Source organism: Halichoerus grypus, chromosome 9, assembly GCF_964656455.1.
Source record: "Halichoerus grypus chromosome 9, mHalGry1.hap1.1, whole genome shotgun sequence".
In the NCBI taxonomy this organism is placed as follows: Eukaryota; Metazoa; Chordata; class Mammalia; order Carnivora; family Phocidae; genus Halichoerus; species Halichoerus grypus.
In genome coordinates, this window is record NC_135720.1 from 109,302,318 (window position 1) to 109,321,845 (window position 19,528).

At 41.6% G+C, this 19,528-nt stretch overlaps 1 protein-coding gene across 2 annotated transcripts in view; it reads left to right on the forward strand.

The window, feature by feature from the left end:
- KIF6 (kinesin family member 6) overlaps positions 1–19,528 on the forward strand; it is a 422,715-nt gene that overhangs the window by 328,869 nt on the left and 74,318 nt on the right. For both annotated transcript variants that reach the window (XM_078055376.1, XM_078055377.1), the window contains one exon: positions 493–548. In XM_078055376.1, coding sequence (XP_077911502.1) covers positions 493–548 — 56 coding nt within the window. The remainder of the gene's footprint in view (positions 1–492; positions 549–19,528) is intronic.

Sequence of the window (19,528 nt, forward strand, 5' to 3'; positions counted from 1 at the left end):
ACTTTATTTACAGCAGTAGGTGGTGGCCTGGATGTGTCTCACGACCAGTCACAGTTGGCCAGCCTCTGACCTGTCACTTTATAATCAGGAAGAAAAAATGTTATTTAAGTTATAGTAAGCATGTATTCTCAACTATAACTACAGGATCTTGGTACTGTGATTAATAGAGAAGGGCAGGGTACAAAAGTCTTACAGCCATGCTTTATTCCAGTACCCTTGCATCATAAAACACTCAAAATTGCAAATCATAAATTACAGAATATGAGGATGAATATTCTGTGCTGAATAGAGAAGTAAAAATTCACGATACCAGTAATTAATATAAATTTTAGCTCTATTTTTAAGCCCACTATATGTCATTTATTTAGATCTTCTTTTATATATTTCCATAAAGTTTTAAATTATTTTAGAGAGTTCTCAAGAATCTATTATTTTTAAAGCATAATTTGGGATAAACTGAAAACGACAAATTCTCTTTTTTCCCCCCTGCAGATTTTCTGAAGCGAAGGCCCTGGGAGAAAGTATAAATGAAACAAGAAGTAAAATTGGTAAGCAGATGATATTCTGTGAGCCTTTTTCACAGACCATTTTCCTGGTAAAAATCAGGTCATGATGTCCCTCCAAATAACCATGAAGCTGAGTTTCAAGACATCCCTGCCAAGGAAGCTGCTTTGAGAGCGCCTTTCCTTGGAAGTTTGTCATCTCCCCTACCATCCATCAGGAAAAGTGTTTTCTTTTGTCTAGAACTTGAACTTTTCATCCTCATGCAGGCCTGAGCTCTAGCATCCCAATGAGAAAGTTTTGCTTTGCCCCCGGTGTTCCTCAACAATAGCTCAACTAGACACAAAGGCAAGACTACGGTGACGTTTCGTATTTTCAAGTGCTGTGGAACACTTCTACACACACCCCCAAAGCTTATACTTAGCATTTGGGGCACAGGTGTGCATTTTGCATTTTTCAGCACCACTCAATAAGCCAGTGGGAGGAGGAGAAGGAAAATGAGCCTCTGTGCCTTCCCAGGACATAGGTGCCCAGTGGGGCTCCGCCACTTAGGTGAGCATCCCTGGAAAAATGAGGTTAAGGCAGAAGGCAAACTCGGTAAAAATATGCCTCATATTTTTGTCAAAGTGGGAGGAAAATGTTGCCTTCATCCCAAGCTAGAAGACACCCAGGGTGTCTCCCAGGCTGAGCAGCTCTGCAGAGGGGCCCCTTGTTGCCTTTGCCTCTTGCCAGAGAAGCTGACCTTCTGCATCTATCTCCCTTGTTCCTACCTTCCTCCCCTATAAGTGAGGACAAGACAAAAACCACTGTGAGTGTCCCCTTTGGCGTTTCCCACAGAATATGGAAAATTACAACAGCTTCAGGCACTCAATCTCTAAAGAGGAGTCTCACGTTCTCCTCTGCCACCTGAGGCAACTGGGCCCTGAGCCATGCCCAGCACCGTGCAGAGAATCTCTATAACCTCAGGGGTTCTTAACTTAAGATCTAGGAACTCGTATGGGGGGGGGGGGGAAATGAGCCCTTATTTTCACCAACCTCTAACTGCAATATAGCATATTTTCAGTGACGAATGGAGGCAGCTGACCCCAGTAGGACTAGCAACACCTGTCACCCATGGAAATTACAGACATTTTCATTTCACAGCCCAGTGTGGCAGATATCATAAAATATCTTTTATATTCATTAGGACTTCAAAATTATGGTAGTTATCAGACTCACCATTAGATCTTATTATTTAATGCATTTATATAAAAGCTTATAGATATTTCTGTATCACAAAAGTTTTAAATTTTAGATAACTATTTCAGGATAACTGATTTCTCTTAAAATCCATTTTTTTCATTCTATGCACCCAAAAAATCATCATTCTGCGAGAGGGTCCATGGTTTCATCAGGCTGCCAGAAGGAACTCTGGCAAAAAACAAATTACAAACTCCTTTCTTGACCTGGATTCCCAAACCCCTAAAACTACATGAAAAAAAAAAAAAAGCAAAAACCTGGGTGTTAAGGGTGTGTACATTTTTCTGGAGATAATATCCATAGTTTGTCTGATTCTCAGAGGGGTCAGTGACCCAAACTAATAAGGAAATTGGTTCTAGGTCAGTGCCCCATCGTCAGTGCCAGGACTTCAGGGCTGAGGAGCAGCCTAGGCCCAGCAGCAGGACCGTGCTGGCCCACCTGGCTGGGTGGCTTATAAGGAAGGGAGGGAGGGTAGGGGAAGCAGGCCTCAGTGCATCCAGGGCCAAGACTTGTCAGCCTTGTGAGACTCAAAGGACCCAGTGTTCTGTTTTTATCCCTGGAGGGATAAGAGGGAAAGACCTTTTATAAACTGCTTCTCCCCAAAAAGTAATAAAGTTTTGCTCTTGAAAAATATCTAACTCTCTCAACCAAAATAAAACCAAAGTGTTCATTCCAACACTAATGAAATAGACTCATGATGAAAGACACCAATGGCCTATACCAATATAGTTTTTCACTTGGAGTACAGGTGGTTGTCACAAATAATTCTGAATTCTTCATAGTTTTGGTGCAATATCATATGTGTATGGATCCGGTTTGCCACATTCTCAAGAGAAGGCAAGTTAGAGGCTGCCTTACAGCTCTGTGGGTTGTGCCCTGCCCAAGAGGCAGAGTCCGAGGGTGTGAGGGCTCTAATTTAGCTCTCAGAGAGGATGATCTAGACACACAAAGGGCCCAGAAATGCTAGCAGAAACCCTGGGCAAGTGGCCCTTTGTTTTTTCTGGATCATAACAAGCAGAGCTCATAGCAGTGTTGAGATTCAAGCATTCACTGCTACCGAGAAAGTAGCTAGTTTAGTGGTGCTAATAGTGCCAATGTCCCTCTTCCTTCACCCTATGCGAAGAGCAGACTAAGACCCATCCCCGGGCCACCGGTCTTCCTAACGTGCTTTTGATCCAAGGGGGCCCAGGTAAGGTGGGTCACTGAGACTCAGCTTCATTACTGAACAAGCTTTCATGGTGCTTGACGCCAGGAAGTCGCCCATCATCACTGCACGTCAGAGACAAGGCTAAGATTAAGGAAGTATAAGGTGGAACTTGTACACACATTTAAATTTAAAATCTCCAAGGCAATCTTGAAGGAAACTGGCTTCAGGAGATTTGTGACCTTTCTAAGTGCAATTTTTCCTAGGGAGAAATTAAATCAAGTGGAATTTTCAGTCCCCAGGGACTGAAATCTTAGACTTAGTGAATCTAAGAGTCAGGAGGTGGGAGCTTGGCACAGATTACCATCACATGTGTGGATGGTGACTCAGCTCCACTCCCAAACTGTGCCACATCCTGCCTCTGGCCCCTGAGGCAGGAATGGGATGCTGTGGAGTGCACATGGCATTGGCCTGCAGACAGGAAATGAAAACTGTATTTGTGAACTACAGATCAACCAGCCCATGTGTTTCAAGTTCAGGTTCCTTCCTGGGTCATTTGTTTTTCTCTGACATTGTGATCTAGAACTATCACTTGAGTTTTGTCCTCAAAAGTTCCTAAAGGCTAACAATTCAGTTATAACCACATAATATCTCATTTTACATGGCATAATAAGTCAACCAAAACGTCCATGTTATTTCCGTTTCTTGTAATAAGCCAACCCAAACTAGGGAGATAAACTCTTGCCACCAAGTCCTTTTCTGTCCTTCTCTGTACACCATTTACATCAATTCTGATGTCGAATTAGCTGAAATCAGAAATGGAAGAAATAGCCAATTTAGAATCTCCCCGAAAAAAGTAGAGTCTTTGTTTCTGTAGGAGAGGTGTTTCGTTGTACTTACATGGCCCATACACAAGAGCATTAGACTGCTTTTCATCACGCGGGCTGTGTATTTGACACGTTCACATATGCCCTGCTTCCATTCATCATATCTCTAAAAATGCCATTTAGCCCAAACTGGGGGGAAAGAAGTAGACTGCATCAACCAGACCACTTTTCACTTGCTGGAATTCTGGCATTCCTTCTTCTACATCGATGTTCTACCCCGGCAGCATTGTCTTTGGCAACAAGGAACAATGAAGGGCTGTCCTTTGGCATAAGGCCCACCCCTAGACCAGTGCAGGAGCCAGCTGCTTTGGAGGCAGGGGAAAGAGCTTGACTGGCACCTCTTCATCCTCCACCAACCCCTCCAGGCCTGAATGAAAACGAACATCACAGGATGCCACATAGAAGGGTTTTCACTAGTGGGCCAATCAGTAATCAATTCACAAGTCACAGGAAATGTAATAGCAGTAGCTGTTAGTGGGAGGTGAAGGGAAACACCAAACGCTAGAAAGCTAACAAAACACTCTGGAAGTTTCTTTCTCCTACTCTGCATTCAAAGGACCCCAGCCACCCCTCCCCCCATTTGAGCAACACTCTTTAATAAAATGTTTCTCTTACATATTTGGGCATTGGGAAAATCATTTCTCAGATCCAGGTCTCCATCAGCAGGGTAAATAGGACAATTTTCAGTTGTGTGCCTTCCTGTACTTGGATCTTCCCTTGAGGTTTGCTTCTGGACCTGTTGGTGCATGATGGCTTCTAGTACCTTCTCCGGGAGTAGGGGAAAGATGACATCCAGGTCATTTTGCTGGATCATGAAGACCTGAATTAAGTATATCTTTTGTTACTCTTTGTCACTAGTCCCAATTAACAACCACCCCAACAACAGTTTCCACCATGTATTAAGCACTGACCGCACCGTGCCAAACCTTGACATACACTATCTCATTTAACCCTCGCAAAGAAGAGCCATGACCTCTGGGGGGGCAGGAGTGTTACCTTATGTTGTATATTCTAGATCACAATTTTTAGTCTTAACACTTCTGAAATCAAGATACATTTGGACATTTTTTCACCTTTTACAAACTTCTAGAATGAAGATGAGTCTTACCATTGACATAATCTAGGTTCTGTGAAATAGAGAATTATCTTTATTTTGCAGATTTAAAAAAATGGAGTTTCAGTGAAGTTGCCTGCTGTGTGACTAAGTTGGAATCAAATTCCATTTCTGTCCAACTGCAGAACTTTTAAATACAGTTTATGATCTCCCTAAATTCAGATTTATCTGACTTTGACATTTTCTTCTGAGTTTAAAATTTCACTCTGCTGTTACTTAGGTCTCCTGAATCTTTGGCCTTTATCCAGCGTACCCAACAAAAGACTCAAACTACACCCTAGCTCATGCACACACAGCTCAAGAAGATGAAAGGGTCTTTGTAACATGATGAAGGATAGGTCGTCCTGTGCCTTTTGGGGCTCTGTTGCAGGGGCGGGTGGTGCCTGAAACACAGCCTGCCGTTGCTCTCATTTCCACGTACACCAGTCCTGGCTTGCGTCTGCCCTTAGGAAGGGATGACTTTTTCTGGTTTGCAGAAAGATATGCTATGGACTTGCAACAGCCCTGATAGGAGTCAGTGTCCCACATGGGTTTCAACCATCCTCTTCAGTGGGTTGGAAAATAGAATAGCAGGGTTGTATTTTCAGACTCCATACAATTCCAGCTGAGTGGGTTTAGTGATGCTTCAGGAAACATGAGAGAATTCAAAGCATTAACTTAGATGAGGTTTAGTAGGAATGGGTGTCATGAAGTACTTTTGCTTCATGCAAAACAGTCACCAATAAGCACCAGAGAAAACCTGATTAAGGGCAGGCGTAGAAATCATCAGTGACCACAAAATAAAAATGTGTTACCACCAAGTGGAAAAATATTCTATTCTCAAAACTAAGAAAAGCAGAAACCAAGACTTTCACTCTGCCCAGCATTTCCATGTGCACATTGCTTTTGCTCTACGGGAAGAGAGATGGTTCAGAGAAGAGCAGCTGAGGGGATGAGTAGATCTTTGGCTTTATGAAACAATTTGCCACGTGTTTATTTTAACTAACAAGCTCTGTCTGTGCTTTAGAGTATTTGTGTGATTTTTCTTTAAACTACACTTATCAAAAAATTCAATTAATTTGTGGTCAACTTGTATTGGCCAGGATGTTTGGCTATAAGGATAAAAGGAAATTTACTGTCTCGTGTAACCTGCAAGCCCCAGGAGTACAGTTGGCTCCACATGTACCCTTCTTTCCCTCCTCCTCCTCCTCCTCTTCTTCCTTTTCTTCCTCCTCCTCCCCCTCCCCCTTCCATCTCTCAGTGCTACTTGACTAAGTTCCCTGACGGCCTCACCCCATTTAGTGACAAGGTAGCTCTGAAAGCTCTCAGTTTACATGGTCTGTGGAATTCATAATCCCAGTAAATGCGATCTCTCCCAACAATGTTGGCAAAAAGTCCCTGGAGGGAGGATGCTTAGCCTGGCTGAAGTCATGTGCCCATCTCTAAAGCAATCCCTCCATCCAAGGGGAATGAAACACTTTGATTGGCTGGACCTGGATGGCTCCACCCATTCCTCAGGCGGGGGCTTAACCCGCCTGCACCACATAAACTGAACAAGATTTGTAAGGAACTGAAGAGTTAACTTTCTCCAAAGGAAGAAACGCTGGGCACACAACAACCAAGTTCACTACAGACCCTTCAGAAATGTGTCTGTGGTTTGAAACAGATATCTGTAAAGGAACAAATTGTAGGTCCTATGAGAAAAGGTAACAGTTAAAGTGATGTATCCTATAAAAAAGAAAGCTGTGCACGGGGAATTCAAAAAGCTAGTTTTAAGTATCAGTGCTTCTGTTATAATGGAAGAAATGCAGAATTACATGCTAAAAAATAATCGGCCTGGTAAGAAAATTGAGATTGGGGCGACCTCTCAAAACCCATGCAACTTTATAACTAGAGCTCTAACAAAACCAATTACAATCCTAATAAAAATAATGATATAAACAGAAAGAAGTGTTAAATTCGTAATACATAGGGAAACACTGTCTAAAACATCAGATTTGTTTTCCAGTTTGAGGCTTCATGTTAGAAGAGGGGGCGTCGGGAAGGGTTGAGGTGCTGAGTTACAGAAACGTGACCAATACGCACAAGATGGGAAGAGCCGCACAGCAAGAAAGAAGCCATTTCTTCGCCGAAAGCGCACTGACCACCCTGGACCAAGAGAAGAAATGCGGGGGGAAGGGGGCTGTGTATAGTCCTGTGCTTCTCTACAGACCACGGGGCTCAGCTCTGCAAGCTATTTGGTGACTTTCTCCTGGTGGTGCAAAAACGTTAACTTATTAAAGAAAAAAATCTTTTGTGAGCAGATGAGCCTGCTGCATGACGCGGATTTCTGCCAAAGGAACTTAGTCGTAAGCGAGCGGACAGTAAATGACGTGATGTCATGGAGAGGGACCAACAAATTATAATTCATCTTTAAAGAGTCTGAAAAAGGAAAAAGATAATTTTCACTTGTATTGAAAATACAGTTCATTGTGGGAAAAGACATCGTGTCCAAAAGGTAATTTAAATGGATAGAGACTCTAGGAATCTTACTTAAAAGCAGGATAGATGGGCCTCTTTCTGAGATGGCTCAGGGCAGCTAGAAACAAAAAGGGTGAAGCTGATTTCTCAGGGTCCCTCCTGCAACAATCTGGAACGCTGAAACTCCCAGACAGGCAGTTATCTGAGTGACAGCCCATAACCAGCCTGACTGATGTCTTCACGGAATGGACTGAGTGTCTGCTGTCATAGTTTGGAGATCAAACAAAAATGATCTGAGCTAGCCGGAGGGCTGTAAAGTATATTAACTGACAAGAGGTAACACTAATAATTGTCATGTATAAGGAAGGAAGCCCTGCTTTGGTTCGAATGACAGCCAAAAAAGATGGATGACTGCTCTCCTGGAGTCCTGACAGGGTGGTCCTACCTTAATGAAGGAACCAGGGCCCGGGATCTGGCCTTGTCTGGATGGATTCAGGAAAGCCATGCCAATCAAACTCACTATAAACTGGAGAAGCAAGTGTTAAATTGACCATGGAGGATGTTCCTTTATAGACAGGAGCTCTTAAACTGCCTCCATCTGGGGCATTTTCTCTTAAGAAACAGAGTAGATTAGTTATTGGAAGGCTGGCAAATAGGCAGCGCTAGGCCCAAAGAAAATCAAAACAAAGAAAAGAGCTTTGAGAGACAGATTCTCACAGTCGTGGTAAAGCTTCCCAGGGCATCCATTGCCCACAGGAGCAAATATCCCTACAGCAATTACGGTCGGTCTCTGGGCTGAACGGCCTCCTTCTGTGCATAAGAACCTTTCTCCAGAAAAGATAAAATACCATTCGTTAGGGTTCTACTTACTGTAATTATTTCCCATTCCTGCCTCTCAGGGATGAAGCCCACATCACTTTGAATTGTGCTCTGGGTCACAGGAACAATCACTTTTAGTTTGGTTCTTTCGATTTTCAGAAATAGAAACCCAGTCGAGCTAGCTCAGGTTTAGGAGGCAAGAATCTCCTCAGTGTGCAGTTATAAGATCTGAGACCCATCCAAGCTGAAATGGGAGCCAGAGCAGTTGGGGGGCGTCCCAGGGGGGCGTCAGAGCCCAGTGTACCCTCCCCAGGCCTTCCTCCGGGCCTCTTGCCACCTCTGTGTATGCCTGCTCTTGTAGCCTGCTGGTCCTGACGGATAGGTCTTGCTTGCTAGCCTTTGGCTTGCTCTGGCCCCAGCTGGACCTGAAAGCATCCTTTAACATCCTTTCCGAAGGTGAATGTGCTCATTCTTTACTTATTTCTTAGCTCAAAGTCATGAGAAAAAGAACCTGAGTGGCCCACTCTATCCTTTGTAGACCTCCAGGACAGCAGCTGCTGGCCAGCTTGAGAATGTGCTGTCTTGAGGTCAGAAACCCACTCCTGGTCCAGGCAGCCAAGGAGGAAAAGAGGTCTCAGAAAGAGGCCACCTAGGCAGCAGGGGAGGTTTCTCTTTTGAAAGGAGGATGGGTAGAGCGGGCACAGTGATTGATATCCTGTATCCTCTGGGCTTTGTCTTACAGAGAGCTGTGTAAAGATTTTCGCTAGTTCAGCTCTTATAAGGTTATATCAGTTCCTTCATTTGCAGGTTCTAAAGGAAGCAGAGCACCATTTTGCATGTGGTTTACCATCAGTACTAGTGACTAATCTTTGTAAAGTGCATTATAATATATAGGGTTTTATTTTGTTATTTTTATATAGTCAAATCCATTGATCTTTTCTTTTATGACTTCCTTCATTGCTTTTGTACTTAGAAAGGGTCATTGGAACAATAATAACGATGGGTTGTTCATTGCCGAGTATTTGTTTAAAGCTTTCTAAATTTTCTTCTCGTTTTTTTTATTGTCTATTTTTCACACTCAACTCATTTAGGCTTTATTGTGGAATATGGCATCAGCTGAGGCTCGAAGTGGAATCTTTTGCAAAGAACCAATTTTCCCAACACCTATTTGGTTTAATGAAATGCCTTCAAATAAAATTTCTTCCCCTCACAGGAGAGTCATTTCAGATTTTCAGAAGGCAGATGATGCATCTAATGTCATCATAGCAGTGATGTACATCCTTGACATGATCATTTTCTTACAAGTATTACAAAAATAATTTTGCCAGCCAATACTATTATCTGGATATCAGAATAACCCTGCAGAGGAGTGCCACCTTTTATGTAAACCAGGAAGCTCACGGAGGGGTAGTGACGGGCGTGTATCTGTTAAGTGGGTGGTCCCTGCAGGCTGAGATCCCTCTCCACACTCTGTGAAGGGAAGGAGGCTGTCTTTTTTTTTTTTTAATTTTTTTATTTAAATTCAATTTAGTTAACATACAGTATATTTTTAGTTTCAGGGGTAGAATTTAGTGATTCATCGGTTGCATATAACACCCAGTGCTCATTACTTCAAGAACCCTCCTTAATGCCCACCACCCAATTATCCCATTCCCCACCCCACTCCCCTCCAGCAACCCTCAGTTTGTTTCCTAGAGTCCAGCATTTCTTATGGTTTGCCTCCCTTTCTGTTTTCATCGTATTTTATTTTTCCTTCCCTTCCCCTATGTTCATCTGTTTTGTTTCTTAAATTCCACATATGACTGATATCATATGATAATTGTCTTTCTCTGACTGACTTATTTTGCTTAACATAATACCCTCTAGCTCCATCTACGTCATTGCAAATGGCAAGATTTCATTCTTTTTAATGGCCAAGTAGTGTTCCATTGTATATATCTACTACATCTTCTTGATCCATTCATCTGTCGATGGACATCTGGGCTCTTTGAAGGAAGCTATCTTTAAGCCTGGCAGCACAAGCTGGTTCACCTTACTGATTTGCCAGGGGAAGATAAATGATACCATGTTGTTTCACCTCTAAGGAGAAAAAGTGAATTGTCTTATCTTACACTGATTAAAAAGGAGGAGTAATTGTAGCTGGCTTAGAAGTGGGTAGGGGCTTTGTCAATGACACTGTGCAGGGAAGAGCTGAAACTAACAGAGGGTTTGCTCTGTCTCCGGCCAACCACCCAGAAAACACTGATGAGTTCCCTGCTGAAACCAGCAAGAGCTTTCAAAAGCAGAGGACACACAAGGGGGGGAATATCCTTCCCCCACAGTGGTCATTCTGTTCAGGGTGGAGACAGCCTGGGTTTACCGTTGGCTTCATGTAGTAACCCGACCCTGCGGACCCAGCCCCACCCCCTAACACACAGTCTACACCACAACTTATCAAAGCAAGACTAAAAATACACATGTGCAGCTCCACCCCAAGATGTGCTAGTTAAAGCTTAGACCTGCAGAGGGGGCACCAGATACCGTGCAGAGACATTCGTCTGTCTGTAGGGACTCAGCACTCTCCTTCCAACAGGTAGATGTCAGCTGTTGGACAACATTTAAAAAACTGAGATCCGGGCACCTGAGTGGCTCAGTTGATTAGGCAACTGCCTTTGGCTCAGGTCATGATCCTGGAGTTCTGGGATCGAGTCCCGCATTGGGCTCCCTGCTTAGTGGGGAGTCTGCTTCTCCTTCTGACCCTCCCCCCTCTCATGCTCTGTCTCTCATTCTCTCTCTCTCAAATACATAAATAAAATCTTTAAAAACAAAACAAAAAAAAAACAACCAAACTGAGATCTTCCCAAGCACATTCAGGCTGCATCACTAATCAGGCATCTCCTGAACAAAAGCCCAGCCCTGGCAGTTTGTGTGGAGAAAATAGTAACAACAGGACTCTGGGCACCTGCCTGAGGAAAGCTGAGAGGGCAGCCACAGGCAGGACCAGCGGGAGTGCCACTGGGACTCCCTGAAGTTTGGGATGAATATTTGCACAGATTGGGGTTGCCTGAAAGGACTGGGAGTAAACAGAGAAGCTCGAGGCCAGGCATTGTGTGGCCCACAGACTTTGGGCCGGCAAGAGTCAAAGAGGTGGATTTCCCACCATCATAGTAATAATAAGTAACTTCGGTAGAGATACTAGTATTAGTCTGTTATTATAGATGAAGAAGCTGAGGCCGAAGGAGGTTAATAAACCTGCTCAGTAATACACTGCTTAGTGAGGGACAGAGCCAGAGCTGGAACCAGTTACTGTTGGCCTCCAAGGTCAATGCCCTTGGATGGCAGAATTCACAACTCAACTAAGAAGGTGTTAGGTTCCTGTTGTGTAAGTGCCCAGGAAGGTCACATGTTCTCTCTGAGTTCAAGCTGATGATAAAAAGGAGGAAAAGGAGCCAGCGAAGAAAGCCTTCATCCCCTCTTTACTTTCAACAATATAATAGGGGAAGGAGGCAGAGAGGTTGGCAGGAGGTGGAGAAGGGCGAAGTCAGCCAAGGGAGGGCAGGCCTATCTTCCTAGGCTCTCTCCCCTGATCTGGAGTTTAGAAAGTTATAAATCCTTGGAGGTTTAGTTTCTGTCTCTTTTTAATTGTACACGTGACTCTTGGATGCAGTTTCACTGTAGAATGTTTAAAAACTACATTAATATACAAATCAAAATGTGACAGCCCTCTTAATTTCCTCTCCCCAGTACCAACTACGCCCCTTCCCCAGAGAGGAATATCCACTTTCAACAATTTGATGCATGTTTTCCATCCCCTTCTGTGCATTTTTAGATAGATGATAGATAGATAGATAGATGATAGATAGATGGATAGATAGATAATAGATAGATAGATAGATATAGATAGATAGATGATAGATAGATTCATGATAGATACTACATACATACATACATACATACATACATAGACACACACACAGCCAGCCAGCAGACTCATGTGAAGATACCCTGTTCTGTTGCATAAATGAGACCACAATGTACTTGTTACTCTGCACCTTGCTTTTCTCATGTACCAGTGAGTGTGGGTCTACTGCTTACCATTTTTGATGGGGCTACTTATAAGTATGAATTAACCATGATCTATTTAACTACTCCCTTGTAACAGCCATTTCATTTTTTTTTCCCATTTTTTTTTCTGTCACAAACACTGCATGCATTTTTGTGTACAAATGTGAGTGTTTCTTTGAGTTAGATGCCTAGAAGTAGAATTGGGGAAAACAATGGTGGATGTGTATTTTTAATTTTAATGAGTACTCCCCAGTTGCCTTCCCAAGAGGGTTTCATTAGTTTGCATTCCCATTAGTGTATGACAGTACCCCCCCTTGCTTGTACATGATAATATCAGTCATTTTAGGTTTTGCCAGTTGGAGAGCAAAAAATTGTATTTCATTATTGTCTTAATTTGCATGTCCCTGACAGCTGGTGGAATTGAATGCTTTTTCATGTGTCTCATATCTTTTGCTCATTGGTTGGTTGAATTGCTCTTTTTGATTTGTAGGAGCTCTTTGTGTCCTCTGGATATCGGGCCTTTGTCTATGGAGTATGTAGCAGATGTTTTTCTTCCAGTCTGCCACTTGTTTTAATTTTCTCTTAAGATTTTTGGAAGAACTCTAGGACAGTTGCTTCTCCCTAATTAAAAAAAAAAAAAATTGCCTTGGATAAGACTGGTTTGTCTGGTTCTTCTTTATTGGAAGTTGTCTGTAACTGGGAGTTATCCACCCTACCTCACCAGAGATAGGCTCTCATCTATCTCTCCATCACCCTGCCTCACAACACTGCCCCAAAGAAGATATCCAGGGTAACGTAGTCACACTGCACAGCACTCACCAAAACATATATGGGCCCAAACTGGATATGACCATTTCAGATCATTTGTCTTGTAGCCACTGACCACTACATGAGTACATGAGCCCTGCGTACAGAATGTTGAACCTTTTACCAGACCACTAGTCTGGTGATTTTATTGCTGAAGACATAATCTTTGTAATGAGGCAAAGACTGAATTTATTAATTTAATCTTTATTGAAGTTATCTTTAATGATGCCTGAATATTTTTAAAATTTAATTGTATTTTGCAAAACAGCTTATTAACACATGTAGAGATGATGCTGAAGTCTAGAAAACCTCCTAATAAATAATTGGAATGTAGCAGTACAGAGCAACTCATTAGCAAATGGCAGGGTCCTTGGGTACGCCCTTCTGTTGGAAGACAAAAGCACAGAGTTAAGGAATGACTACAGAAATGGGTAATGTACCAAGTAAACTTAATAAGCAAGGGACATCAAAGACATAAAGTTTATTAATCACCTGCACCAATAACCTAAAGCAAGGGCAGGTCTATGTTTGAAAGTTACGAAACAATATACTCCTACAGAGGTAAATACCCCAGTCTTGTAAAAAGGACGAAATATGTCATGGAGAGGAGTCATGAAGGGCTTAGCTTTACTTTACCCACAGTGCGTAACTAGAACAAAACCTTTATTAGCTCCCATGACAGAGGCAATGCCGTATGCAGAAAGGGGTCCAACACTAGGGAGGCCGTATACCAGACCCACAGGGGCAGAGCTGAATTGGACAGGCTTTGGCCTAAAAGCCACTAATCCGTGTGCGATGGGGACTCTCTAGGCAAGCAGTCCTCAACAGGACAATAATGACAATACCTTTCTGCTGTTGTCACTTAGGGGGAGAAGATGGATTGCAGCAGAGGAAGGATTTCAGAGTCAGGGTTGAGTCAAACTGCTGCCAAAGCCACAAAGCTGTTCAAATACTAAAGAATAATCCACGGATGCTGATTCTAAATAAGAAATCCACTGGGGGAAGGTTGGGTGGTGAGGGAAATAGCAGATTTGGCAGTAGTCTGCCAATAGGAAGTTGGCCACCTTTATATTAGAATTCCAAGTAATAAGTAATAAAGCTTACATTATAAAGATTCATATCCCTAAACCACAGCTCCAGCCGATCTCTCTCCTCCTCACTCCCACTCATAAACCTCTGAGGCCTACAAAAATGTTCATGCCCCTTAATCTAACATTCAGATTCTTTCTCCATGTTGATATAATTATATTAACATTCACTTATTTATATGGGGAATTGGGTTGCTCATCTTACCAAAAAAAAAAAAAAAAAGATAAAAATAATCATGTACAATTTTTCTGTATCCTGCTTTTCACTGCATCCTGAATTTCATATATATAAATTTCATATATGGCTGTATTGTATTCCTTTTAATGGCTGCATAATATTCTACAGAAAGGTTGTAGTGTAACATATTCCATCATTTTCCAGCTGACAGGTATTTGCTTTATTTCCATTTTTCTGACACATAAAATATACTGCAATATGCACATATATCCTTCTATACTGGTGCTTCTACTTCTATGGAAACTTTTCCTGTAAGGAACCAGGTAGTAAATATTTTAGGCTTTGTGGGCTTCATATGGTCTTTGTTGCATATTCTTCTTCTTCTTTTTCACAGTCCTATAAAAATTTAAAAACCATTCTTAGCTCTCAGTCCAAAGCCATAGAAAAACAGACCACAGAACAGATTGACCTGCCAGCCCCAGTTTGCCAGTCCTTGGAATGAGTCCAGGGAGTAGGATTTCTTCCTAAGTATATTATATTTTTTGCTGCTTTTGTGAATGGAATATTTTTCTATTTCCTGGGGTAGAAAAATCTATTTTTAAAAAATATTGTCCTATACCCAGTCATCTTACCAAATTCTCTTTTTAATTTTAATGGGCTTTTTCTTGCTATAGTTTCTTTAGATTTCTAGAAATGCAGTCATATGCATCACAAAAGAAAATTTGTTTTCTGATATTTACACTGGATATTTTATTTTCTTGTCTTATTATATTCATTAGAGCCTCTGAATTACTATTAGCTCATAACGGTAACAGCATCTCTGATCATGTTCCTGAGCATAATGAAAACGGCTTAAGATTACATGATTTAGAATGACAAAGGACATCATATTAATACAGTAAGGATTGTGTACATCACCCTATTTGGGCTGTTAAAATTTCTGTAATGTGAATTTGAGGTGAGACAGATCTATAGTACTCCAGGGGTAGGAGAGGTAATGGACAGATTCTGTGTTTGAGAATTGGCCTGGTGGGTAGGTCCAAAGATCATGTAGACATAAATACCTGAGGAGTGATAAAGAATTAAGTACAATATAAATAGAATTGGCTAATGAACTTGGTGAAGGAGGGAAATTGTGTCTGCCCATATGATGAGAAAGAGAAATGAAGCAAATGTTATAGATGAGACTTTTCAGACTGAACTGTGGAACTGGCCAGTGACATGAACATTTGCCTATAATAAACAATAGTGTAAGGTTCCAGTTCTGGGGAAGGTAGAGTAATCACACTCTATCTTGTCTTTCCCACTGGAAGCAACTCTAAACCATGGACAGAATGAATGGAACAGCTAGCTAAGAACTCGGAAAAATAAGTGGTAGCAGGCAACTTAGGGAAGGAGACCAGAATTCAAAGTACCATCAAGTCATCACCCCCAGAAAATCCTCTGGTGGCAGTGATGGCAGAAGCAGACAAACAGAAGCCTAAAACTCTGATGCAGAGAGACTCATTTGCTTTAACCACAGGAGCTGTGGTACCAAAAATGAGAAGACTCCTCATGGCTTTGTCTTCTCTCCATCCTTCCACTGCTTGGTCCCAAATGTAGACATAGTCATGAGAATTGTGTGGCAGAATTGAGGAGTCCATGAATGGGTCTCAGGGAGTCATAATGTGTCAGGCAGGTAGATCCCAGAGAGGAAGGAGATCAAGACAATGGTTCCATAAAATTGTTTACATACGCCCCTTACTTTCAAGCTGAGCATGCATGAATCCAAAGAGCATACCAAAGGCTTTGACAATCCTGCTATAAGGTAAACCAACACCCAGGTCCTATACTGGCCACTGAGTGGCACATACATGGGCCAAATCTGAATAGCACTGCAAAGCCTGCAAAAACAGAGCTGACACTGGAAACACAGCCCAGAAAAGACTATTGGAATTTGTGACCTGACCTTAACCAGGCTGACTGTCTGCTACAACAAAGAAACAACAACAAAAGACCAGTGGTCTTCTTAGAATTTAAACAAGACCCTGAAAATGTTCAGGATGTGATTGAAAATTACCTGGTATAAGAACCAACAAATTTTAACTCAAAAGAAAAAAGGCAATCAATCATTGGAGACCAGCCCCAACTGGACAGTGTTGGAATTAAAAGGCAAAGACTTAAAGCAGCTCCTAAAACCATGCTTCAGGAATTAAGGAAGACCCCCCAGAAACAAACTGAAAGGTAGAAAGTCTCAATAAAAAAATAGAAAACATAAAAAGAACCAAAAGGAAATTTTATAAATGAAAAATAAAATAGCCAGTGGACTCAAGGAAAGAATGGAGAAGACAGAGGGAGGAGTTAGCAAACTTAAAGGGAGAACAATAGAAATTATCTAATCCAAACAACAGCCAGAGAAAATATTTTCAAAAACATGAACACATCAATTGATTGTCATGGCAGAGTCGAATCTGAGAGGCTACAGGCAGATCTGGTAGGTGCTGGGCACTGAAGCCAACAGCAATGTGTTGTGGACAGTGTGGGGTTGAAGGAGCAGAGGAGGGGTTTAGGGGTTTAATATTAAGGGAGAAAAGAAAAATTGTTCAGCATTTTTTTATTATGTTCAGTTAGCCACTGTATCATTAGTTTTTTTAATTTCATTTTATTATGTTATGTTAATTACCATACATTACATCATTAGTTTTTGATGTAGTGTTCCATGATTCATTGTTTGCGTATAACACCCAGTGCTCCATTCAATACGTTACGTTAGTTTTGTTTTGTTTTGTTTTGTTTTTGTGAAGCCCATACGTTTTATACTTTATTTAAGAAATCATTATGGTGGTAAAAAAACAAAAACAAAAACAAAAAACTTTGGTAACAGTCCATTTGTCATCTGGCCTCTTAGTAAACTCTCATAAAATCAATCCTGTGGAAAATGAAGAGGCATCGAAATCTGTTTCAGTCTGACACATCATGCAAGACAGTACTACACAAAGACCAGGTGAACCAAAAGACTAGGAATTGTCCAAACCACACCCTGATTATATCTTATCCAATTTTTGAAAATAGATTCTATTGCTTTATTGTTAATTCATGCTCCTAGATACAAGGACCTATTCCTGAAAACTTCTGGCATCATTTTTTTATTCTTTTTTTTAAATTTTTTATTGTTATGTTATTCACCACACATTACATCATTAGTTTTTGATGTAGTGTTCCATGATTCATTGTTTGTGCATAACACCCAGTGCTCCATGCAGAACGTGCCCTCTTTAATACCCATCACCAGGCTAACCATCCTCCCACCCCCCTCCTCTCTAGAACCCTCAGTTTGTTTTTCAGAGTCCATAGTCTCTCATGGTTCATCTCCCCCTCTGATTTTCCCCCCTTCATTCTTCCCCTCCTGCTATCTTCTCCTTCTTTTTTTTTTTCTTAACATATATTGCATTATTTGTTTCAGAGGTACAGATCTGTGATTCAACAGTCTTGCAAAATTCACAGCGCTCACCATAGTACATACCCTCCCCAATGTCTATCACCCAGCCACCCCATTCCTCCCACCACACCCCCCACTCCAGCAACCTTCAGTTTGTTTCCTGAGATTAAGAATTCCTCATATCAGTGAGGTCATATGATACATGTCTTTCTCTGTTTGACTTATTTCGCTCAGCATAACACCCTCCAGTTCCATCCACATCGTTGCAAATGGCAAGATCTCATTCCTTTTGATGGCTGCATAATATTCCATTGTATATATATACAACATCTTCCTTATCCATTCATCTGTCGATGGACATCTTGGCTCTTTCCACAGTTTGGCTATTGTGGACATTGCTGCTATAAACATCGAGGTACACGTACCCCTTCGGATCCCTACATTTGTATCTTTGGGGTAAATACCCAGTAGTACAATTGCTGGATTGTATGGTAGCTCTATTTTGAACTTTTTGAGGATCCTCCATACTGTTTTCCAGAGTGGTTGCACCAGCTTGCATTCCCACCAACAGTGTAGGAGGGTTCCCCTTTCTCCTCATCCCTGCCAACATCTGTCATTTCCTGACTTGTTAATTTTAGTCATTCTGACTGGCATGAGTTGGTATCTCATTGAGGTTTTGATTTGGATTTCCCTGATCCAAGCGATGTTGAGCACTTTTTCATGTGTCTGTTGGCCATTTGGATGTCTTCTTTGGAAAAATGTCTGTTCATGTCTTCTGCCCATTTCTTTTTTTTTTTTTTAAGTTTTTTTTTTTTTTTTTTTTTGCAAGAGAGAGAATGAGACACGGAGAGCATGAGAGGGAGGAGGGTCAGAGGGAGAAGCAGACTCCCCACTGAGCAGGGAGCCTGATGCGGGACTCGATCCCGGGACTCCAGGATCATGACCTGAGCCGAAGGCAGTAGCCTAACCAACTGAGCCACCCAGGCGCCCCGTGCCCATTTCTTGATTGGATTCTTTGTTCTTTGGGTGTTGAGTTTGATAAGTTCTTTATAGATTTTGGATACTAGCCCTTTATCTGATATGTCATTTGCAAATATCTTCTCCCATTCTGTCAGTTGTCTTTTGGTTTTGTTGACTGTTTCTTTTGCAGTGCAAAAGCTTTTTATCTTGATGAAGTCCCAATAGTTCGTTTTAGCCCTTGCATTTCTATTTTTTGGAACAGATTCAGAAGAATAGGTATTAATTCTTCTTGAAATGTTTGGTAGAATTCCCCTGGGAAGCCATCTGGCCCTGGGCTTTTGTTTGTTGAGAGATTTTTGATGACTGTTTCAATTTCCTTAGTGGTTATAGGTCTGTTCAGGTTTTCTATTTCTTCCTGGTTCAGTTTTGGTAGTTGATACATCTCTAGGAATGCATCCATTTCTTCCAGATTGCCTAATTTGTTGGCATATAGTTGCTCGTAATATGTTCTTATAATTGTTTGTATTTCTTTGGTGTTGGTTGTGATCTCTCCTCTTTCAGTCATGATTTTGTTGATTTGGGTCAGTTCTCTTCTTTTGGATAAGTCTGGCCAGGGGTTTATCAATCTTGTTAATTCTTTCAAAGAACCAGCTCCTAGTTTCATTGATCATTCTACTGTTCTTTTGGTTTCTATTTCATTGATTTCTGCTCTGATCTTTATTATTTCTCTTCTCCTGTTGGGTTTAGGCTTTATTTGCTGTTTTTTCTCTAGCTCCTTTAGGTGTAGGGTTAGGTTGTGTACTTGAGACCTTTCTTGTTTCTTGAGAAAGGCTTGTATTGCTATATACTTGCCTCTTAGGACTGCCTTTGCTGCATCCCAAAGATTTTGA